Genomic DNA, 25,325 nt, shown 5'->3' with positions numbered 1-25,325 from the left:
CGTCCGCATACACAGAGACTACCAGAAATTCCTGAGAGTAGCGATATCGCTAAAAGGTATAGTCAAACACTACCAATATACGGCCCTTCCCTTCGGTCTAGCGATAGCCCCAAGGGTTTTCACAAAAATAGTGGCAGAGGTAATGGCCCATCTGAGGGAGCAAATCATCCTGATCACCCCGTACCTGGACGATCTTCTAATAGGCAACTCGTTCAACCATTGCAAGGACCATCTAGCAAGGGTCATGGGTTCCTTGACGAATTCAGGCTGGCTTCTGAACCTAAAAAAAGTCCAGGTTGGAGCCGGATCAAGTACAAGAGTATCTAGGTATCCTATTAGATTCGAGGAATCAGGAATGCCGTCTCCCGGCAGGGAAAATCCAGAATATGATAGCCCGGATATCTCATGTGAAAGACCATCCCTCTATGACTCTGCAGGTAGCAATGTCCCTTCTAGGTTCCATGACTGCCTGCATCCCGGGGGTCCGCTGGGCTCAGTTGCTCACCAGGGACTTGCAATGGGAAATCTTGGGGGCAGAAAAGTCACTAAAAGGGCGCTTAGAAGGTCAGCTAATTTTGTCATCAAAAACCTTGCTTTCCCTAACATGGTGGATGGAGATGGACCATTTAACCAGAGGCGTTCCATGGACAATCTTAGTGTCGCAGGTCCTAACTACAGATGCAAGCCCCAGGGGGTGGGGGGCTCACCTAAATGACCAAATAGCTCAGGGGGTCTGGTCAGAGGATTTGGAAGGGGTATCTTCCAACATGAAGGAACTTCTGGCAGTAAAATTCGCTCTCTCAAAATTCCTAAACACCCTACGGGGACACGATGTAAGAGTTTTTTCAGACAACAGGATAGTAGTGGCATACTTAAATCGCCAGGGGGGGCCCCGGTCCCATTCTCTACTACAGGTGTCAAAATCCATCCTCCAGGTAGCAGAGAACAATCTAGAGTCCCTGTCTGCACTCCACATAAAAGGAATGGAAAATATCACAGCAGACTTTCTGAGCAGGACCCAGCTGAGACAAGGCGAATGGGAGCTGAATCAGTTGGTGTTCAACCAAATCACGGAGTTTTGGGGGAACCCTTCCATAGACCTAGTCGCCAACTGGCAGAACAAAAAAGTGGACATATTCTGCTCAATCAACCCCAAGGGGAACCCAGCGGCATTATATGCCTTCTCAATTCCATGGAACCACCAGCTAGTCTATGCCTTTCCTTCGATTGCTCTGATTCCGGCGGTTCTGAGGAAAGTCAGGGAAGACAAGGCAAACATAATTCTGATAGCCCCCTTCTGGCCAAAGAGGCCCTGGTTTTCCTGGCTGAGGATAATGTCCACCTCCGACCCCTGGGTTCTTCCGGAGATTCCGGATCTCCACCCTCAGGTAGCAAATCTACACTTGACAGCCTGGATTTTGAGAGGGCGCTCTTAAGGGATAGAGGGTTTTCTCCAAATTTAATCTCCACTCACTACAGAGTAGTTAATAAGCAATTACGTGGGAGTGTACAGCTGCCACTCAAACCAATTTTTTCACTATGTAGAAGTTTTGACAGCAAAATTGTGAATTCTAAAACGTAACTTACTCTGTCGCCTCATTGGGGGACACAGGACCTTGGGTGTTATGCTGCTGTCCACTAGGAGGCGACACTATGCTTATCTGAAAAAGATTAAGCGTGGCTCCTCCTCTGCAGTATACACCCCTGGACGGCATCAGCCTACTCCAGTTTTTGCTTAGTGTCGCAAGGAGGCACACCTCAGACCTTCACTCATCCCTCGCTTCAGCACGGGATTACAGATGAAGAAAAGAGGGTCTCTTAAGAGACCCCCGGCATGGCTCCTTCCTCTGCCCCCTACTACGGGGTGCACAGTTGACGTTGAGATGGCGTAGCCACCATGCTGCTCCTCCTCCGGCCCCTCGGGTCAGGCTCGAAGTTGAGAACCCCCCTCCTTCCCCAATTCCCTCGGTCTTGGTCCGAAGTTGAGGCGAGGACAAAGCCCCCTGACAGGTGACAGCGGCACCCTCCCTAATCCCCCCCTGGGGGTATTAGGTTGAGACACCATCAGGTAGGGCCTGGATGGCGGCATCTGCAGCTCTCACCAGCCAGCACACTGCAGCCGAGGACCAGCAGCAATACAGGAGCCCCAGTCTGTCTGTGGGACCCTGTAGGAGCCGGGGGGGGGGGGCGGGGGGTGCAGGCAGCCATGGCACACACGGGCCCTGCACCTGCGGCAGCTTTTCATCTTAAGCGCCTAAGGGGGACTCTTTTCAGAGACACCCCCCCCCCCCCCCCTTCCACTTATGTCCCCTCCGCCATTCTGCCTTTCAATCCCGGGGGGTCCGGTTTTAATCCCCCCCCCCCCCCCCCCCCCCGGACTACCGCGCTGGCCTGGAGCCCTTTTGGGCACAGAAAATAAATTTACACTGCGGCTTCGGCCTAGCCGAAGCCGTCGCCCATTTTCCGCCCCCCCCCCTCCCCCCCCCCCCCCCCCCCCCTCTCTCCCGGATGACTATTTTTACTCACTGCGGTGTCACACAAGGGGCGGATCTAGGCTGCAGGGCGCGCATCTCCATTGCAACTGCCGCCCTTGCAGCTTTCCGCCCCCCTTCTCCTTCATCTCTGCAAGCAGGAGAAGAGCCACGGCGGCCATCATAAGCTGCAGGACGCATACAGGCCAGCCAAGTCTCCGGGGAGGCACAGGACCAGGCTCTTTCAGCGCTGTTCACAGGGGCACATTGGTGGGGTAAGTTCACAGTCTGAGTTACCTCAGCTGTGAATTTTATTACTCTGTATCCTCCTCTGCACAGTTAGCCCTTTTGCATAGCCACTCCAGGTGCACTATGCCGGGCTCAAAGTCTAAGAAAACCAGGCAGGACTGCTTTTACGCTTTCTGTACAGCCTACAGTCATGCTCTTCCCAGCGGCAGCACATATCCGCTTTGCAAGGATTGTACTCAGACTACTGTGCCAGAGTCCCAAGTAGCCCCTACCAACCCTTCAGTGTCTAATCCTACGCCGGAATGGGTCACTCAAATGTCACAATCTATGACACAGTCCATAGATAACATGACCTCCAAATTGCTTCAGGCTCTGCAAAGCCATACCTCGACTATGAATGCTACCCAACAAAGGGAAAGCCGGACTCAGTCACATACTAACCCAAGCACATCCATGTCAAGGTCAGGACGCAAGCGCACCCATAGGTCACGCTCATCTGCATCATCCCATAGCACACGGTCATCCCTGTCTAGGGAGAGATACCGTAGTCACAGGTCATCTACACAGTCCCCTACCAGGGACAGACATGATATTTCTCCGCACCAATCTCCGTCCAGAGAAATCCCTATTTCTGGGTCACCTAGGACACACCTTAGTGATACACAGGAGTCAGAAGGCGTCTGCGATTCTGACTCAGATAAGGAAACTGATGGATCCCTAACTCCAATCCCACCTAGCAATGCAGCGCTAGTTGAGGACATAATCTCGTCCATACATCGGGTGCTGGATATCTCTGATCCGATGCCGGACGCACCACAAAATAAGATTTCATTTGAAGGAGCTCTGAAACCACCTAAGGTTTTCTTGGATCATCCAGAATTTAAATCTATCCTCACAAAACAATTCTCACAGCCTCACAAGAAGCTTAACAATCGCAAGTTTCTGGAGGCCCGTTACCCCTTTCCAAAGGAAACCACCAAAGAATGGGCAGACCCACCGGCAGTGGACCCCCCAGTCTCTAGACTGGCAGCACATACACTTCTTTCACTGCCAGATAGCTCAACCCTTAGGGATGCAGCAGTCAGGCAGGTAGAAAGTATGGCTCGCTCAATTTGCGAAACCACAGGGGCCTCCCTAGTCCCCGCGTTCGCTTCAGTCTGGGCAGCCAAGGCCATACTGGCTTGGGCAAAAAATCTACAAACTGGCCTCCAAGCTTCTGCCCCTGAACTGTCAGACCAAGCAGTTCAGATAGCAGTTGTGGCAGATTACATGCTTCATGCAGCTCTGGATTCTGCAAGAGGTGCAGCGGGCGCAATATCACACGCCATCACAATTCGGCGTATCCTTTGGCTGCGTGAATGGAAAGCGGACGCAGCCTCAAAGAAGTCCTTCACGCACCTTCCATACCTCAGCGGTCAACTTTTCGGTGAAAGCTTGGACACGATGATATCCAATTCCACAGGGGGTAAGAGTACCTCTCTTCCCCAACTGAAACCCAAGCTCATTTATAACAAGCGTAACCAAGCTCGATTCCGATCCTTTCGGAACTCTTCTGGCTGGTCCGTTTCACGACCACCACAAAATAACAGCCGCTTCACACGCAGGGAAGACTCGAGGCCGACACAAAGGTCGGACAAATCCTGGCAGTCAAAAGCAGGCCACTCAAAATCAAAAGGAGGAAAATCTAAGAATTTCTCCTCGTCATGACTCACGGACTCAGGAAGACACTCCACCTGTAGGAGGCCGACTTTTACTCTTTCATCAAGTCTGGCTACCTATTACAGAAGACAAGTGGGTCAGGGAACTAGTATCTTCAGGATACAAAATAGAGTTCACCTCCAACCCACCAAACAGACTCCTTATATCTGTTCCCCCAAAATCGCCAGTAAAAGCTCGCGCCTTCCACCAAGCGGTCTCATCGCTTCTTCAAGCATGAGTCATAATACCTGTTCCCGCAGCCGAGCGCTTCCAGGAGTTCTACTCCAATCTTTTTGTAGTCCCCAAGAAAGGAGGAGGGGTACGCCCCATACTAGACCTAAAACAACTCAACAAATATGTACGAGTAAGTCACTTCCGTATGGAGTCCCTCCGGTCAATCATTGCATCCATGGAAAAAGGAGAATATCTCGCCTCCATAGACATACAAGATGCATACTTGGATATACTGATTGCGCCTGCCCATCAGAGATTTCTCCGGTTCGCAATCGACCAGGACCACTACCAGTTCGTGGCTCTCCCTTTCGGACTCGCCACGGCTCCCAGAGTGTTTACCAAAGTCATGGCAGCCACCATGCACGTTCTACACTCCAGAGACATAGTAGTCTTTCCATACCTGGACGATCTTCTCGTCAAGGCTTCTACCTTCAAGGACTGCGAGCTCAGTGTCTCAATCACAATCGACACCCTGAGTCGCCTGGGTTGGTTAGTCAACCTACAAAAGTCATCACCAACCCCAAACCAGTCTCTGACATTCCTGGGAATGCTATTCAATACCTCCAAGGGCCTAGTGCTTCTCCCCAAAGACAAGGCACTGCCTCTCCGTCTAGGAGTTCGCACCCTTCTCAGCAAACCCCCTCGATCTCTCCGGTTTGCAATGAGAGTCCTTGGCAGGATGGTGGCGACAATAGAAGCGATTCCATTTGCCCAGCTTCACCTCAGACCTCTCCAACTAGACATTCTCAAGTCATGGGACAGGAACCCTTCTTCTCTCGACAGGAAGTTCCAGCTGACGTCGTCAACCAGGAAGTCCCTTCACTGGTGGCTCAACCGGACCTCTCTAACAAAAGGGAAATCTTTTCTCCCAGGTCAATGGAAGGTCCTGACCACCGACGCAAGCCTGACAGGTTGGGGTGCAGTACACCTACACCACAGAGCACAGGGCAAGTGGTCCCCAGCGGAAGCAACCTTGCCCATCAACATCCTGGAGATTCGTGCGATCCTCCTGGCGTTGAGAGCCTTCCATCACTTACTGGCAGCCTCTCACATCAGAGTACAATCGGACAATGCCACAGCCGTGGCATATGTCAATCACCAAGGGGGAACCCGCAGTGCCAGAGCGATGCGAGAGGTGACACGCATCCTTCACTGGGCGGAGAAAACGAGCTCCATTATCTCTGCGGTCCACATTCCGGGTGTAGACAACTGGGAAGCAGACTTTCTCAGCCGACAAGGAATAGACTCGGGAGAGTGGGCTCTCCATCCCGAAATCTTCCAACAGATCTGCCATCGTTGGGGCACTCCGGATGTGGACCTAATGGCATCTCACCTCAATGCCAAAGTCTCCAACTTCATGGCCAGAACACGCGACCCGAGAGCTCTAGCAGCGGACGCCCTGGTTCAGGACTGGACCCAGTTCCAGCTCCTGTACATTTTTCCACCTCTCCCCCTGATTTCCAGAGTGGTGAGAAAGATCAAACAGGAAGGAGTTCCAACCATCCTAATCGCACCGGACTGGCCCAGGCGTACATTGTACGCCGACATCGTACGACTCACAGCAGACGTTCCCTGGCGTCTTCCCGACTGCCCGGATCTTCTGTCACAAGGCCCGTTCTACCACCAGAACTTAGAGGCCCTCAATTTGACGGCGTGGCCATTGAGACCTGGGTTCTAACCCAGGCAGGTTTTTCGCCAGACGTCATTAAAACCATGATCAGAGCACGAAAACAAACCTCTGCCAAGATTTACTACCGTACCTGGAAAACTTTCTTTACCTGGTGCGAATCTCGTAACCAGACCCCACTCCCTTATTCCCTACCCAGGGAACTTGGTTTTCTCCAATTGGGTCTGGAAGCCAGACTATCCCTGGCCTCCCTTAAGAGCCAGGTGTCAGCTCTTTCAGTGCTTTTTCAAAAACGCATTGCTCATAAACCGCAAGTAAGAACATTTCTCCAGGGGGTTTCCCGATTGGTTCCCCCCTACAGACGACCTCTAGAAGCGTGGGACCTCAACCTGGTGCTGACAGCATTACAGGAAACACCCTTTGAACCCCTTAGGGAAGTCCCACTCCATCTTCTATCCCAGAAAGTGGTTTTCCTCGTGGCAATCACTTCGCTACGCGGGGTGTCTGAACTCACGGCACTCTCCTGCAGACAGCCTTTCCTGATTTTTTTTTTTTCCAGGACAAGGTAGTCTGTACGGTTCCATCCTTCCTTGCGAAGGTTGTATCCAGCTTTCATCTCAATGAAGAAATTTCACTACCATCCCTCTGTCCGGTTCCGGTTCATAGAGTGGAAAAGGCTTTGCATACGCTTGACCTTGTCAGGGCACTGCGTATCTATGTGTCTAGGACTACGCCCTTCCGGAAGTCTGATTCTCTTTTCCTTCTTCTGGAAGGCGGCCGCAAGGGTCTACCAGCTTCCAAAGCTACCCTTGCCAGGTGGATCAAATCCACCATACAAGAGGCCTACTGCCTCAAAAATTCGCCTATTACGGCACATTCTACACGTGCGGTAGGGGCCTCCTGGGCCCTTCGGCACCAGGCTTCGGCACAACAAGTGTGTAAGGCAGCCACCTGGACTAGCCTACACACATTTACAAAACACTACAACGTTCATACCCAGTCCTCAGCAGATGCGAGCCTGGACAGACGTGTTCTGCAGGCGGCGGTGCCCCAATTGTAGGGACCCGTCTACACAATATTCGTCCATTGCTTCCCACCCAGGGACTGCTTTGGGACGTCCCAAGGTCCTGTGTCCCCCAATGAGGCGACAGAGCAAAGGAGATTTTTGTGTACTCACCGTAAAATCTTTCTCTTGGCCTCTAATTGGGGGACACAGCACCCACCCTTTGCCCGTTCCGGGCTGTTAAGTTGAGTTCTCATATTGGTTTTCCTTTGAGTTCTTACATAGTTGCCTTCTTATAGGCATGGTTATGTTATCTATGTTACGTTACTCCTACTGCTTTTGCACAAAACTGGAGTAGGCTGATGCCGTCCGGGGGTGTATACTGCAGAGGAGGAGCCACGCTTAATCTTTTTCAGATAAGCATAGTGTCGCCTCCTAGTGGACAGCAGCATAACACCCAAGGTCCGGTGTCCCCCAATTAGAGGCTAAGAGAAAGATTTTACGGTGAGTACACAAAAATCTCCTTTTTATTACGAAAAAATATATATAAAATACCACTTACAACAAATATGGAGAGTCGCCTGGCCAACCTGATAATTTCCAGAATTATGGCACAGAGACCACCCCAATGTATAAAAAGACAGAGGGACAGTAGAACAGGGCTCAGCACAACAGCCCTGTATCAACCAGATACCTTCTAACATATAGATTTTTTGTAGACCTATTAATCAAGATAATCATTCAACATGGACTCATGGACCACATATTTACCCAGTGTCCAAGAGTACACGAAGTTTTGAAATTTATGGGAATCGAAAAGGTACCGAGTCCAATAAGAGGAGGTGATTGGGACAGAATCATTTTGCAAAAAACGGTGTCACCATTAGGCCTCAATGAACAAATTAATTATGGGTGTTTTATGTAAGAGAATTTTGATCTTTTCTCTCCTTCCTTATTTACCATAGTTGGATTCCCAACTTTTGAATTTCTGGCCAATAAGCGCTTTTTAATTTAATACATGCCACTTGTGCTAATGGATAGTATATTAACTAAGGTCACGATAATTTTGCCAATTTACGGCTTACCAAGGGGGCACTTGTATTAATACCCCCTCTCCCCCTGTTGATTTTCTTTCCCCCTTCCTCCCTACAATCACCCCCCCTCCCTCCTATTATCTCCAAGCATCAGTGGGTTCCATGAAGTAATGAGTAATCACAGTCTACTGCATGATGGACCTAGTTGCAACGGTCCCAATATAGTGTTAACTTAAAATACAGAGTGTTTGATCCTATATTCTGCAGTGGCTGTCTATGGATATTGAGTATGGATGTTGAGCGCAATATGCGCATTTCCGCTCTTTGGAGGTGATGGGGGGCATACAGGCATTATTTGTGCCGCTTGTCTCGGAGGTGATGTGGGAGGAGCGCAGCGCCTGGAGTCGGGCAGCTGGGTGACGCAGAACGGTTGTTCGGGGAAGTGGGAGGAGTTTCATGCGTTCCACAAAGACAGGAAGTACTCGCGCGTGCGGTCCAGTATACCGGATACAGCGCTGAAGCACTGACATGTGTTGGTACATTGAATGGGGACGATATAATCATAAGGGGGGTGTCCCCAGGTGAGCCAATTGACACCAGCAATCTATCTTTCATACTGATAGGTATATATACAGACCCTGCTTCACATCCCACTCTGCAGGTTAGGACAGAGTGGAGGGACCCATGTTTGATTATATGCGCCTAGCACTTTAGTTCCCTGGATACAAGTTAGTCCCCTGAGGATTTTACTTGGATGAAACGCGTTGGGACATGAAAAAGGGAATGTGCAGGGTCTCCATAAAGGGCTAGCTGTGGACTACCCTTGTAAGGGCAGGACTTTTGTGGGGTCAGTAATATTGTGAGCTGACAGGGATTAAACCGGGTCAGCTCATGTCCCCACATTGTTATCCAGAGGTACCTTCTGGATACAGTCTCCTCCCTTGACAACAAAGACAAATGTGTGAGAAAATTCCATTTTCCTCTTTTATATAAATGAATTCTGATGTTTTTTTTTTTTCTTTTTCTTTTTTTCTGCACTCAGACTACATAATATATAATCCAATTCATATGTCAACTTCATGTACTCTTGGACACTGGGTAAATATGTGGTCCATGAGTCCATGTTGAATGATTATCTTGATTAATATGTCTACAAAAAATCTATATGTTAGAAGGTATCTGGTTGATACAGGGCTGTTGTGCTGAGCCCTGTTGTTCTACTGTCCCTCTGCTATAGAAATCTATCCAAATAAGTTGTTTTGGTCTCCATACTGCAGGGTTGATCAGAAAACTGTCTTTTTATACATTGGGGTGGTCTCTGTGCCATAATTCTGGAAATTATCAGGTTGGCCGGGTGACTCTCTCCATATTTGTTGTAAGTGGTATTTTATATATTTTTTCATAATAAAATTTACGTTTTAGAATTCACACTTTTGCTGTCAAAACTTCTACTACAGAGTAGGAAATCCGTAACCACCAGACTTTACAGTAAAACCTGGAAAAATTCCTCTCATTTGCGGGTTCGAAGGTACTATAGGAGGCCCCCATTACTTCCATCTTAGAGTTCCTGCAAAAGGGGTTGGAGCGGGGTCTGGCCACAAGCACTCTAAAGGTTCAGGTTGCGGCACTAGGAGCCCTATACAACTGCGACCTGGCCAGAAATAGGTGGATTTCTAGGTTCATCAAGGCATCACAACGGTCTAGGCCCATACCCTCACGGAATACTCCTCCTTGGGACTTAAATTTGGTTCCTTTTGCTCAAATCCTAAAAACAGGGGGGGGAAGAAGACCTGCACACCTTAGACGTCAGAAGGTGCATTATCCAGTATTTAGAGACCACATGGGAGTATAGGAAGGACAGGTCTCTGTGTGCTTCCAGGGACCTCGGAAGGGACAAAGCTTCCAAGGGCACACTGGCAAGGTGGATAAGGGACGCCATCTCCCTGGCATACTCATCAAGCGGGGAGACCGCCCCGGAGGATTTAAAGGCTCTTTCGACTAGGGCTGTGGCAGCCTCCTGGGCGGAGAAAGCCGGTGCTTCAATTGAACAGATATGTAGTGCTGCAACCTGGTCTTCCCCTTGTACATTCTTTAAGCACTACCGGCTGGATCTAACCTCTTCTTCGGACCTTACCTTTGGTAGAAGGGTTCTGGAAGCGGTGGCCCCTCCCTAAACGACACTTCTCTGCAATTCTCTTCGTGGTGCCGTCATGGGGGAAGGAGAAAGACTTAGTTACTTACCGGTAACGGGATTTCTCAAAACCCATGACGGCACCTGTTCACACCCATGCGTGAAGGGAGGGAATGTACATTTATTTATTACCTATGTTTAGTCACAGGGTGTGTCTGGTAAGCTCCTTAAAAATGTTAAAATTTGTGTTACTGACCTGGGGGTCCTCTCTGTGCTCTGTAAACAACTGATGCAGGAGAGAGGTGCCGCCCTTTTTATCTGTAGGTTTCCTGTCCTTGAAGAGCGGATCCCCGCTCTCCGTGGTGCCGTCATGGGCTATGAGAAATCCCGTTACCGGTAAGTAACTACGTCTTTTTAAGGGACAAACTCACTCTTTAAGTGACTTTAAGGGACCTATACGACACACAATACCCAAAAGTGACACCATTTTAAAAAAACTACACCCCTCAAATTGCTGAATACCACATTCAAGAAGTTTATTTATATTTATATTCCTATAACCCAGGAATTAAAGCAATGTGGAAAGAAAAAAATTAAAATTTTACTTTTATCCCACAAAAAAATGTTGATTTAACACCAAATTTTTCATTTTCACTAGGGTACCAGGAGAAAATGGATTGTCCAATTTGTTAGGCAATTTCTCCTGAGTACACAGATACCCCATATATGGTGGAAAACTACTGTTTGGGCATACGGCAGGGCTTGGAAATGAAGGAGTGACAACTGAATCCTGGAGCTCAATTTTGGCTGCCATAGATTGCGGATGCCATGTCACATTTGAGGAGCCCATGATGTGCCAAAACAGCCGAAACCTCCCACAAGTGACCCTATTTTGGAAACTACACCCCTGGAGGAATTCTGCTAGTGGTGTATTGAGCGTTTTTAACCTTCAGCCAATTCAAAGAATTCTATAACATTGGGTTTAGTCAATGGATAATTACAATTTTTTTTCCACTAAAATGTAGCCCCAAGTTTTTAATTTTCAAAAGGGATAATAGGAGAAAATGAATTGTACAATTTTTATTGTGCAATTTTTCCTGAGTACTCCAATACCCCATATGTGGTCGAAAACTACTTTTGAGGCACAGTGCAAATCTCAGAATGGAAGAAGCGCCATATTGGAGTTCAGATTTTTCTGGATTGGTTTGAGGGGCCATGCTCTCAGCATGTTCTAACAGGCTTGCTGTAGCTGGCTGACCTGGAAGTTGTCATGACGACCAAGTTGCCATGGCAACGATCGGGCCTTCACAGGGTCACCGATCGGAATGCTGCGATTTAGGGAGTTAAATGGGGTGGACACACAATTGTGCACTTGCTTCACTGCTACTTATTAGAGAAATATTTTCCTGTCCCTTTATATTAAAAGTTCTGTAGACCGTGTGTGATTATTTGATTGTGTGAGCACAGGGATACACAAATTGTGGGGTTTCTCTTTCAGACTGCTGCCTTGAGAGCTGTAGGTAATATCGTCACTGGGACAGATGAGCAGACCCAGGTTGTCCTGAACTGCGATGCGCTGTCACACTTTCCAGCATTGCTTACTCATATGAAGGAGAAGATTAACAAGGTTTGTAGTTGTCGCTTACTCTATACGAACTATTGCTATCATACTTCATATTATGTCTTGGCTGTCGTTTGGAGGAATGTCTGCAGGAGGCTTCTTCTAGTTAATCATTGTCTTAAATTGATTTGTAGTGTGGTGAACATCATCTAATGAAACCAATTTTCTGATTCTTCCAGGAGGCAGTTTGGTTTTTGTCCAACATCACAGCAGGCAACCAGCAACAAGTACAAGCTGTAATTGATGCTAACCTGGTACCAATGATCATACACCTCTTGGATAAGGTGAAGCCTTGTGTAGACACTGGGCAGCAGTCATTGCAATGGGTATAATTTTCTAATGGAGCTTTTGTGTGTTCATTTCAATATAGGGGGATTTTGGGACACAGAAGGAGGCCGCATGGGCTATAAGCAATTTAACAATCAGTGGAAGAAAAGACCAAGTGAGTACTGCTGGGATAAAATTCTATACATTACGTGATGCAATACTGATTTTCTATGTTTGATATGTGCTGGAACTAAATGTAGAAGTAAAAAATCTCTCAGTACTGGTCTTGCTGTTAGCTAGTAATCAGAATGTGGCTTTTAGCTACTGGAGATTAAAATGGTGGCTATTAGGGCACGACTGTAACAGCTAATAGTCCTTGTGTGTGCCCTAGACTTCACCAGTGCCATAATTGAAATAATTCAAACTACAATGCATTTGAAGCTTGAAAACCCAATTTTCATGCTGTGAAAACAATCTGCATTTGATTTAGGGGCTGGAGGGGACATTTATCTGTAATATGGTAATGTCTTCACTGACAAAATGATTCTCATTGCTGAGAGTGTATCTAGTCTTAAACCATACTATACTTGTATACCTACACTTTTCATCACCAGTTTGACCAAATTTCAGGCTTGGAGAGCTGCTTCTTCATGATGAGCAGAATAGTAATCGCAGCATTATGCCTCGTGCCTATTGTGCACAGGTCTCTGGAGAGGGTGAAGGAGCACATCTCCACACCCAATATCTGGTTCTGCTTTAAGATCAAAATTAAAGGTTTACTGTACACTTTCTGGAGGCCTAGCTGACTTGTAACAGTAAATGGCACCAAAATATTCCTTGCAGCTCTTCATAATTCAGAGGGTATATATACATAGTAACAGACAAGTCAACACTGCAAAGATTAGGAGTGCGGAACCTGCTCACAACAGGCTTACAATCTGTAAGGAGATGTATGATTATAACGAATTGTCAGAATAAGACTTGTGCTCCTGATGTGCCTGTAACTCAGAGGATTGTCTAGACCGGAATCCACCTCTCCTCGCAAATAAGTACTAGGCCTGTACATTCTCTGGTTTCCGGGAATGAAAAATGTGGCTCCTATTCATCAACATTGCCTTTGTTCATGCCAATCTTGATGAGGTGGTGTGATGGAGTCCCAAGCGCCTGATTCGTTAATCGCCTCGTCACAAATCTTACTCCTGTCAGTGATGAGCCAGCGTCACCATGCCCTGCCCTGCTGCAGAACCGCAAAGTATGGTTAGTGCTGGCTGAAAATGGTGCAGAAATGCCAAAAGTTGCAAAATTCTTCAACCTCGCATTAAGCAAAAATGTTGCAAGTTTTCAAACTGTTTTATGCCAGATTGCTTTGGTGAATCAGTCCTATGTCTACAATCTATATGGATACATTTGGTTGTAAAATGAATAAAATAAAATTAGAAATTTGCAACACTTTCTATGTACAAGGAATGAGGTTTGGCCACTGTAGCAAATCGTAGCAAATGTGTATTTTATAAGATGCTTACTTAAATATCTTTTACATTCTGCACTATTTTCTTTATTACTGAAGCCTCGTTCTCCTCTTTGGCAAGACTTTGGTGTCATCCGCACATCTATAAAATGTCTGCTTTATCGCGCTGCCTTTAGTTCCTAATGCCCAGAACCTGGGCGCAGCATATGTCTGTGTGAATGACTGTGGTTACATGCCCTTCCATCAGCAGCCATGTTAAAGACATGCACCGTGCTGACGGGACCAAAGGTTTATCCAACAAGACAGGGTGTTGGCTTCAGAAATATAATTGCGCTGAACTTTAATAAAAAATGTATATTAGTAAGCTGCATCAATGCAACTTTAGCACAGCTTTTTTCTGATTAGAAGTAAAATAGCCGACCCGCTTTTAGGTTTTATTTGCACAAAGTTGTAGTTTTGCAGTCTGCCTCATTCACAAAGTGACAATCAAATGTAATCCAAGTCTATAATGTTTTCTGGTAATCTTTTTGTAGGTTGCATATCTTATCCAACAAAATGTGATTCCACCCTTCTGCAACCTGTTGACTGTGAAAGATGCCCAAGTCATACAGGTGGTGTTGGATGGCTTGAGCAACATATTAAAAATGGCAGATGACGAGGCTGAAACTATAGCCAATCTTATTGAAGAATGTGGAGGTTTGTAACTTCACTGTTTTCTGTAATTGAACAAAGTTTCTGAGATACTGTTTGATCGCAGAAGAAAGAAGAGATCTATGAAAGTTATTAAAAAAAAATTCATAGTTTGAGAATAAATATAAAAACCTTAAACTATATAAAATATGGAGTACCTCTAGTTGAGGGACACTAGAAAAAGACCTGTATACAGTCATCAGTATAGACACCCACGGAAGAAGCAAGTGAAGCGAAACACGCGTCGGGGTGGAGAGAGACACCAGCCTGGACTATAAAAAGCACTCTTTGTCCCCAAAATTTGGGATGAAGATGGGGGTGCGTCTTATAATCCTAATGTAGCTTAACTGAGGGAGGGGGGTCACAGGAGGAAGGGTCGCCGCTGCCAGCAACGGCAGACATGGGGCCCTGGGCTGGGAGGGGGGAAGGGGTGTACCAGTGGTTCGAGGCAGGAGCTATTGATCTCCCGGTGGTGGGCTTCAAGAAATTGTTGGCGGTGCGTGGCAGGAGTTGAGCCCCTGCTGCACACATAGATCTCCCAGTGGTGGGCTTCAGGAAAATGTCCATCAATGTCGGCGCATGCTCAGATTTAGATCTCGCCTCAGTCGAGCCGAGGTCTCAATCTGCGCTGCCTCCGGTGGCCATTCTCCTGGAACCCACCACCGACTCCTGCCTCTCACCACTGGGACACCACCTCCTCCCAGCCTGTGGCCTGCAGCATCGCCCCATTCTTGCCGCCAGCGGCTTCCTGCAGTGGTGACCCTGCCTCCTGTAAACCTGTTCAAACCGTCCCCCCAAGCTAAATTCAGACTATAGGACGGACTCCCATTTTCAAATTAACATCATTTTTTTTTTCCTATTTTCCGCCTCTAAATTTGGGGTGCCAATGGGGTTGCAATCCTATGTTTAGACCTTGGCCAGCTTAAAGTATAGTGGGAAGGTTATTTATATGCACTGGCATTATACTACCCCCCACTTCCTCATATACTTTGCTAATTTGTCTATACTAATGACTGTATACAGGTCTTTTTCTAGTGTCCCTCAACTAGAGGTAGGTACTGCATGTTTTATATAGTTTAAAGGGGTATTCCCATCTCCAAGATCCTATCGCAATATGTAGTAGGTGTAATAATAATATTAGCAAATACCTCCAATTAGAAATGTAGTATAGTATTTTTGATTCGCTATGTCTCTATACTCTCTGGCAGCTGGTTGGTTAGCAAGACAGTGTCCGTACTTACTAGACACCATCTGCCCCGGTGAGCAATATCTATCCACTGCTCTGTTTAGATTGTCTAATCTATGGGCCCATTTACATGATCGGACCACTGATGTTAACAGTTAATAACGATCATTTAGTGGCCTAAATAGACCTAATAGGCGCACAGTGATCATTAATCCGTTCATTTTGTGCGCATAGAATATTGTTATCGGCAGGACATCTCCTGTGTACACAAGATAATACGCTGTGAGATTGGATAGTTATTACCATCATGAACGATCTAATAGCCCAACAAACAAGTATTTGCTCATTCAATGGGTGATTGCCTGCATGTTTATACAAGCCAAAAATCAGCGAACAAGTGTTCTAATGAGCTCTTTTTCCCAATTACTGACTTGTCTAAATGATCATTAAGCACTCCAGACAAATGTTACCCCTTTTACCCTTTTTACAATGTATGTAATGCAGAGTAGTTGTATTTACCAATTGCCATCACCTCTGGTTCACTGCGCCGTTCCGGTTTTCCTTGGCCTATGTGACCGCTCTTCTCCTTTGACAGCTCACACAGTGGTCCTTGTGCAGGGTGGGGTTACTTCCATTAAAGTAAGCCCGTAGAGCCTCGGAACTAGGCACCATAGACTTGTATTGTTAAAGCGACTTGTGGGCCAAACATGAATCCCTTTGTGATCTGGAAAATTTAGATTTTTAAGTCACATGGCCTGAAGAGTAGTGGAGTGGCACTGGAAAATGGGAGAGATGGTGATCAGGAAATATTTTAATATAACTACATTACATACATATTTAAAAAAAAAAATTAGGTGACAAAACTGTTATTAGGAGTTTTAAAAGCTTTCTTTTCCCCCTAACCCACCACACCTCTTTCCCAACATCTTACTTATGATTGCTATTACAACTCAATGGCATGTATTGTTTAATTATAGCACGTATACAATAACTTAATGAGTCGTCTCCACAGGCCTGGAAAAAATTGAACAGCTGCAGAGTCATGAGAATGAAGATATCTACAAGCTGGCCTTTGAAATAATTGACCAGTTTTTCTCATCAGATGATGTAAGTAGCTATAGTTTCTGAAGTGATTCATTGACTATCCATACAATAAGTTCTTCTGTGATGTGATCTTTACCGTGTCTAGATAAAGATCTGCTGAACTGAAACTGGTCACAGAGGTCTTATTCCAATGGAGGATCGTGTAGCGTTTCTACCAGTTCAGAACAGCAGGGAACAGATGAGCTCCAAGTTCTTATTCACACATAGCATAAAGTCATTTAAAGATATAAAATAAACAGCAGTACTCAAACCTGCAGCCACATTTCTTCACAAGTTGTACTGCACATTAATTTTCTATTGAAGTGTGTTACATATTGTTTTTTTTTCTCTTTAAAAATAGAAGTGGATGATAAATGTCTGAATGAAAAATGATTGGGACTAAAGCCATTGTGTATAATATTTATTGCTTTCCACTTTTAATTTTACATGACCATTTTATGGACCCCTTTTGGTTACTTGTGATTCTTCTTAGAACTTTTTTCCTTCCCACTGAGCTATTCACACCAGTTTTTTTGGTCAATATTTCATCCGTGTTGGTAAGCTAAAACCAGGAGTAGCTCCAAAACACACAACTGGTGTGAATCTTTCAGGAAGGCCTAATTTAATGTCTGTGATTATTCACATATGCAAAACAGTCAGTTTCATCACTTTTGGTCCATGTCCGTTTCTACCATCAGTTTCATCAATGATTTTTACGTATGAAAACCTAAAACTTAAAAAGCTTCTTTTATTCATTGTAATTTTAATCACGGACTGCACACAGATTGTACATTGACATCCGTGCTGTTGTGGATTTTCACGAATCCATAGACTTGGGGTAATTTTTGATTTGTCTCTCTGATCAAAAAAGACATGTTGCCCTGATTTTTTTTTTTTTTTTTTTTTGTGAAAACTGGTCCACAAAAAACTATACCAACATGTGACCAGCCCCTTGGAGTTTAATGGTTACGGGTTCTATCAGTGTAGATCATGGATAGATCACATTCAGGATTTACAGTAGATCATGGATAGATCACATTCAGGATTCACAGATGATGGTGTGAATGAGGCCTTATAGTTTTTTCTTTTTGTAGAATCCAGTCCTGATATTGGTTTACAAATACTGATGAAACACTGACTAAAAGCTGGTGACTGAATAGCCCCTTTGTGTGAAGACTTACAATCTCATTTCCTTAATAAATAGCTAGTTTGCACAGTGATTTTACTAGGAAGCCAATTAACATGCAGGGTTTTGTTTTTTTTTAAATTGGGGGAAAATTAACCCAACAAAGATCCATTGCTGCATAATGTAAACCTGATGGAATTGATGAGTCTTGGTAATTGACGACATGCATATCTATATTCAAGATAATAAGTTTCTTTTGTAGCTTCTGTATTAAGCTCGCCCTCTTTACCAAGGCATAGGGGTCCTGTCCTTTGTGCTTTAGTTACAAATTATAATGCCAAATGCCCAAATTATAAAGTGTGTGCCACTTATTATTGAGATTGTTCATCCTGGCAGTAAGAGAATCTGTGCATTATCTGATGGTGTCCTCTTTGGCCATCTTCTATACGTTTGTAAGATTGTTAAATTACTGACAGATGCCTCCTAAAGATGCATATGTTCATACTATGATGGCGTTTGTCTCTTCCCCAGATTGATGAAGATTCTAGCCTTGTTCCTGAGACAATACAAGGTGGAACATTCAACTTCAATTCAGCTGCCAACGTACCAGCAGAAGGGTTCCAGTTTTAGGAAGAATGGTTGGAAGTTCGGTACATTGCAGCACTGAAAACTGGTTTGGTCCATCAAGCTTGGCTCATGGGATCTGCTGCTGCATTAAATCGGAGACAGAAATGTGCGGACTTCATTTGGATGACAGTAAAGACCAAATGTTGTCAAGATGGCGAGTGGGTGCGAATGAGAATGAGTGGCAAATGTAATGAAAACTTCACACCGAATGCTTATATAGGTTGTGCAGAGGAAAAGGCTACAGGTCAAAGATCTTCAGTGCCTGAGAGCAATCATTGATCTAACCAAGCAAATGAGGAAATGCAGCGCTGTCATCATCAAGCCTTGTAAGCATAAAAGAAAAATCTATGGGTAGGATGCCCACACAAGTCCAAGGAGAATAAGCCCAGGCCTTGCTAAGACACTCCGTATGAATGGACAGCATTGGATGAATGTCTGGACACCGTGTTGCGGAGCCAGGCTCATTTTACCAACGTGAGGCAATTCACTCATGAAGCAGACTTTCAGTCCAGGAGTGGCGTGTGTACGAGAGTATGGGTGTGGTGCTGTATGTGAACGCATGCAAGCTTGAATCGCCTTCAGGGGGTTGATCCTAAAACCTAGAAAACAATAAGTTCATAAGTGTTACCTTACACTGGACGTGAAAACAAAGACCGCTTATAGCAGCAGATTTTGGTTTACTCCTGCAGCCTGTGTGCTTTTTTTTTTTTTTTTTTTTTTTTTTATTTTATTTTTTTTCTTTTAGTTTGGATCTTGTATGGCTTGTATATTTTAAGTTGCTTAGAAAATAAGGAAATTGAAGAAGGCAACCCTGTGCATCTGCACCAGATACATATTTGATGTTATGCAAACTGTTCCATATCATCAAAGCTGATTTGTGTACAAAAAGGACATGCATGAAAAGTCACATTTTCCCTTTAGAATTTGTTTCTCCCCAGTATGAGACTCCATACAGAAAAAGATGATCCACGCAATCCTTTCATTTTCATGAATATATTTGCATGTGGCAACAAACAGCATAGTTTATTTTTTAGATACATTTTGTTGAGTCCTGTACAGATGTTTCAGTTGTGGTAGACACTGTCGTGTTCAATCCTGTTAGTTATCAAACATTTGTTTTCTATGAAAATGATATGGACACTTCGAAAACGATACTTGGTGCATTTGTACTGCTACATTCAGATTACTAGGAGGTGTGATTTAGATGTAAAAATGGATTCATGGTTTCAACACCTTTACTACGCCTAAGCCCTTACATTGTTTTAGAGTCTTTTTATCTAGATGTAGGCAGCCATGAACAATCTATTTTGAGCCACTTTAGGGAGATAACTTTGTATTTTTTAAGACTTGCATTGACCTTATGCAAGTGACTTTTAATTGGAAGACTGCCTCCATGTGAGGTAATGCACACTAAATTAAAAGCAACAGGGATTTCTAGAAATCGGCAGAACTCTTTATAAGGTGGCTCATTGTAGGAAATGCTGTGCCTTCCCTTTTGAGCACAAGTGTTGCATGAACAACAAATTGCTATAAGACGTACGACTATAGCCACCATTAGCATCAATATCTTCTTTTGTGTTAAAGATAACTGGTAAAACACTGTAGAATGGATACAGATTATTTTGTGAATCTTACTTTGATGGATTAGAGTATTTTTGCAGCATTCCTTGTCATCTGAAATATGGTTACAGTATAACTCTAGGAACAGAATATAACTAGCTTGTGAACTTATTAATGTAGAAGACAAGCTAGGCTGTCATGGGAAATAAAGAGTAATCCTTAAGACACAACTTCTGATTGCTTTTTTTTGTCTTGTTTTTTTTCCCTTTATCCTGAGTTTAGACAGAATAGAAGTTGTACAACCCATGATAATGGTGCAGGATATGCTAGGGTCTGCCTGTGTATATATATAAAAAAAAAAATAATGGGTGCCATATATTGTGGTCCTATTCTGTAATAGTGGGCTTTATTTAGATTTTGATTACTTCCACATTTCCCAAAATGAGGAAATATTTGCTAATTTCAGCTAATGGAAGAAGGTAGAAAACACAATTCTAATACATTTATTAGAAGGTGGTTGAGGCAGGGGTTTGTGCCTATGTGAGTAATATGGATTCCCATGATCTGCCGCAGTCTGAAGTGAGAGATTTTGTTGATAAACTATAGGACATGCTCACATTTTACACTATCAGTGGTTAACAGCATATAAATTCACGCCATCTTGTGAGCAAAAAAAAAAACCGCTTGTTTTATAGTGTGAAAAAAGTTTTTGCCCAAAAAATGAATCATTCTTGGAAGCCCATCGTTCTGTGTAGGCATGGCTTGTGCTGCCGAGAACAATGGCAACTATGCGCACTGGATGATCTAACACAGAACATTAAGTGCACATCTGGAGCACGGTCAACCTGTATAAACAGGATATTATAGTCTAACAAACCAGTAACTAATTGGAGGTCATTTAGAGGTGATCAGCTAGTATAAATGGCCGTCAACTCGGTGACTTTCTTCACCATCTTCAGAATTGGTGATATCTGTTAAAACTAGGCTGGTCACCCAGATTCCTCAGTCATTTGGCTACATTTAATTCTAGAGTCTAAAATTATCAGTCACAAATATACCACTTTGGGAAAAGTGCTGATTGCAGTGGTCTCCAACCTATCGATAAATTCTGGGAATGCAATGTGACAGTTCTGTCCCAGTACTATAGACCGTGTGGACAACAAAGTAGTGCCGGCCACTGGATACATTTGTTCTTCTGCATACATGCTTTTGCCACCTAGGGAACCCATGCATCATTAGATGTTCTTACGTTTTATGCTCTATTACTATCTTCAATACCACAGATGGTTTTTTTTTTTTTTCTCCCTCTTTCCTGTTAACAAGGGTGCAAAAAATTCAAACTCCCGATGGCAAATGCAGTTTTCAATTCAGGGTAGGGCGGATGCATATATAGGTGGCTGCTACCAAAATTGCTTTTCTTTTGAAATCCTAGCTATTTGTAGAGGTTTATAAGTTTCATCTCTATTGCTGTTATGGAAATGGTCTGCTTGTATTTGATTCCTGACTGATGTGTGCATATCTAGCTTGCAAAGATGTTACTATCCAGCTTGGTTCACACATCCTGCACTCACACAAATTGTGTGACCAAGCCTTAACGCGGTGATGGTCTTCACACAAAATGTTGCATTGCAATTATACAGTTTTGGATTCACCTAAATATGACAATTTTTTTTTTTTTATTGCAATGTTAGGCGATTAGTTAAACAATAACTAAACTTTTTTTTTTAATGACTTTGTCAGTTATGAAATGTTGTGACTTTTTAGAAATCATTTTATTAGGGGATTTGTCTTGATGCCTGATTATTAAATTATAATATAATTTGCTTGTATTCAGCTGCACTGATATCAGAAGTACTCATTTGGAGTACAGGTGCTGGCAGTGAGAGGGTCAGCAACTGTCACACTAAAGCCCCCGTCTCACATAGCGAGATCGCTGCTGTGTCACGGTTTTGGTGGCGCAACAGCGACCTCACCAGCGATGTCGCTATGTGTGACACTTTGCAGCGATCAGGCCCCTGCTGTGAGGTCGCTGATCACTGCAAAGTGTCCTGGACCATTTTTTGGTCGTTGCTCTCCCACTGGTCAGCACACATCGCTGTGTGTGACCAGCGGGAGCAGCGATCAGGCTGGTAACCATGATAAACATCGGGTTACTAGGGGCACACGCGCACCTAGTAACCCGTTGTTTATCATGGTTACGAGCCTGCTAAAGTGAGCGGTAACCTCCCGCTCACTGTAGCAGAGTGGTAACCATGATAAACAACGGGTTACTAGGTGCGTGTGTGCCCCTAGTAACCCGATGTTTACCATGGTTACCAGCCTGCTCCTGCTTCAGCAGGCTGGTAACCAGGAGCTGGACATCGTGGAAAGATTCTGTCCACGATGTCGCTGCTCCCCTGATCGTTGGTGAGCCTGCCTGTTTGACAGCTCACCAGCGACCACATAGCGACGCAGCAACGATCCCTGACAGGTCGTATCTTTGTCGGGATCGTTGCAGCGTCGCTAAGTGTGACGGGGCCTTTACTCTAGAGATAAGCTGCTGCAAGAGATTGTTCTGAAAAGCACAACACTCAGAGGAGGAGACAGCCTGCCCTATTCACTGCCATCATCTGTACTCCAAATGAGGACATTCTGCTATCAATGCAGCTGTAGGGAGGCCAATAGACTAGGGGAAAAGCAGGGATTTGGATGCAACTTATTTTTACAGGAATGAAGACCAATCCACCAGTAAAATGACTTGTAAAGTTCCATACAAGACAAAATTGTTAAAACAAAAATAACATTTTTTTTTTTTACTCTTAAGGAGTCGTATATGTTCCAGATTCAACTTTGTGCCCCATGATAGACATGGAGCAAGCAAACTGCTAAACCCATTAACGGCTTGCAGGAAAGGTAAATTCACTCTAGGCAGATTTGCTGATATTTTGGGGACTGAAAATCTGTTCCACAATTCTGATTGTTTCTACAGCATGTGTGGATTTCTACCTATCCCATTTAGATGGGACCGTTGCAAAACTTTCTGCAACATGTCTGCAGTGCTGGAATATACCCTGGTAGGGAAGTCCGTAATCTGCCACTTGGCTATTGTGAAACTAGCACTCCCAGCAGCCTGTGGCTATCTGCATGCTGGGAGTTGTAGTTTTCCAACAGTTGGAGTTCTGCAGGCTGCAGACCCCGGACCTAGTACAAACCCTTTAAGATAGACTTCCTGTAGTGAGAGGATGTCTTTTGTACATAGAGCAGTTACTGCTTTTATTCCACCAAGTCATTTTTGAATTTTTGTTCAATGCTTCTAGGTAGTTTCTCATAATATTTCATAACTGTGAATATGTAAATAGGTGGGTGGGCAGAACTTTGTATAGGAGGGGTGCTGACTTTCAATACTGAGATACAAGGGGCCATCAAGTCACCAAAGATGGAAATATTTACTTATATTTCATCATTAAAACCACAACTTCCCATATTTTGACTTTAACAAATACTGAGGCTTGTGTACTGTGGGAGGTTATGAACGTGGTGAGAATTTCCATGGTTTTAGCCATATTTCTGGGTGGCCTGAGAATTTGGCCGCTCATTGGTCTTGGGAGTCACTGTAGGGGGTGTGGGTACTGTTTTGTAAGAACCCCTTAGCATGTGATGGGAAATACTGGCAAAATATAAGTTCAATTCATTTAATCGGCATATGGTCGTGTCAAAATCAGATGTGTATGCCGCTTTTTTTTTTTTTTTTCCTCTCCCCTTTAAGTCTCAGATTGCAAAACTCCCAATCCTTTTTGATGACCCTGTTACAGAAAGGTTTATGTTTTTAAGTGTCACATTACTAAAACTGGATTGCCAAAATGAAGAAAAAAAAATGGGCCCTATATGTGAAAAAAGCTCCTACTCTTGGGACACAAAGGGGTTTGTGCACACTTTTTCTTTTCTTGCTATAAAATTGTAATTGGGGAGGGCGGGGTAGTATGTGATCCTCAGATGTTGGGTTCTTCAGTGATGTCAGTGGAACTTGTATGCAGGTCTAGATCACCACAATCCAATCTTCTATCTAAAGTGTCTTATGTCAGAAGGTAGAATGTGCACAAACTTCATAGAGAACCGACCATCTCTTATTACACTAACCTTTACTCACCAATCGCTGCCTTCTCCGGTATCTAGTGCCATGCCGCTCCTCTTCTGAGTCATGTGATGGCGATTCAGACTCTCCAGATCACACTGTGTGACCCCTAAGTGCCCTTTACAATGTAAGTCTATGGAGTGTCAGAACACGGCTTCACAGACCTATGTTGTAAAAGACTTATGGCTCATGCATAGGCCAGGATTACATAACCTTTTTTTTCTGTCTGAGTGTTAAAGTAGATAAAAAAAGACAGCATTAGGACCAATGTTGTTCAATGGGCAGCGCAGATGAGCATCCCCCCCCCCCCCAGTGACCAAATCTGCGTGAAAAAAAATAAAAAGTCATAACATGCACTAGCTTCAAGTCTGGGTGCGTAAATAAAACGGATTCCATATGTATTGCATACGATTTTTATGGACACGTTGCAATTCTTTAACATAGGAAACTGTAAATGGTCCTGTAAATTGCTGCTGAAAAAAACCGCATTACATATGGATGATAAAAAAATCATCCAAGTTTACTGGAAGAAACTGATGGGTGAAGTGGTCTATGGAGAGCTTGTGATCCGGGTAGGCTAAGAAGTGGTGAGTATATTAGAGCACTGACACTACAGTAACATTTACACAGGGTTTTTTGGGGGGAGGGGGTTAATGGGAGGACTTTTTAACCAAACAGAAATACATTTTGGCTTGTTAATTTAGGTTGTTTTGGTCATCTGAGTAATTGCTACTGACTTGTCAGCTGAGACATTTTTTTCTAAGTGGTGTAGGTGAAATATATGTACTTGATTACAGAGTCGAGATGTAATATGATTTTACTGTTTAGATGCTAACTAGTTAAATGGTGTTCAGTAGATTAAAGCTATATTTTGTATTCATAGCAGTATTGAGACAACATAATAACCTTGTCCCGATGTTAACCCCATAGGTCCCCCCTTCAGTTTTAACTTTTAATTGTTAACATAGATATAGAATATCTTAAAGTCTGTATGAGATCCTAGCGTGCCTCTTGAAGCCCTAGCATCTAAAATCTTTTTAGAGGATGACTTCTTTACCCTATTTTACCACTTTAATCTATGTATATTTATTTGCATGGACATTGCAACCTTAATGTGGCATGCTGATGAAACAAGCATA

General features: G+C 44.3%; 1 protein-coding gene across 1 annotated transcript in view; it reads left to right on the top strand.

Annotated features, from left to right (window-relative positions):
* The window catches only part of KPNA4 (karyopherin subunit alpha 4), a 50,670-nt gene extending 26,175 nt beyond the window's left edge, over window positions 1-24,495 (top strand). Inside the window, exons 12-17 of the mRNA XM_073674809.1 lie at window positions 11,946-12,074; window positions 12,248-12,352; window positions 12,439-12,510; window positions 14,337-14,499; window positions 16,692-16,786; window positions 18,420-24,495. Coding sequence (XP_073530910.1) covers window positions 11,946-12,074; window positions 12,248-12,352; window positions 12,439-12,510; window positions 14,337-14,499; window positions 16,692-16,786; window positions 18,420-18,518 — 663 coding nt within the window. The 3' untranslated portion in view covers window positions 18,519-24,495. The remainder of the gene's footprint in view (window positions 1-11,945; window positions 12,075-12,247; window positions 12,353-12,438; window positions 12,511-14,336; window positions 14,500-16,691; window positions 16,787-18,419) is intronic.
* The last annotated feature ends 830 nt before the right edge of the window (window positions 24,496-25,325 follow it).

The sequence above is a fragment of the Phyllobates terribilis genome, unplaced genomic scaffold (genome assembly GCF_046119375.1).
Source record: "Phyllobates terribilis strain yellow unplaced genomic scaffold, ASM4611937v1 Scaffold_3__8_contigs__length_932513732, whole genome shotgun sequence".
Lineage (NCBI taxonomy): Eukaryota > Metazoa > Chordata > Amphibia > Anura > Dendrobatidae > Phyllobates > Phyllobates terribilis.
This window is presented reverse-complemented; position numbering and strand designations above follow the sequence as displayed.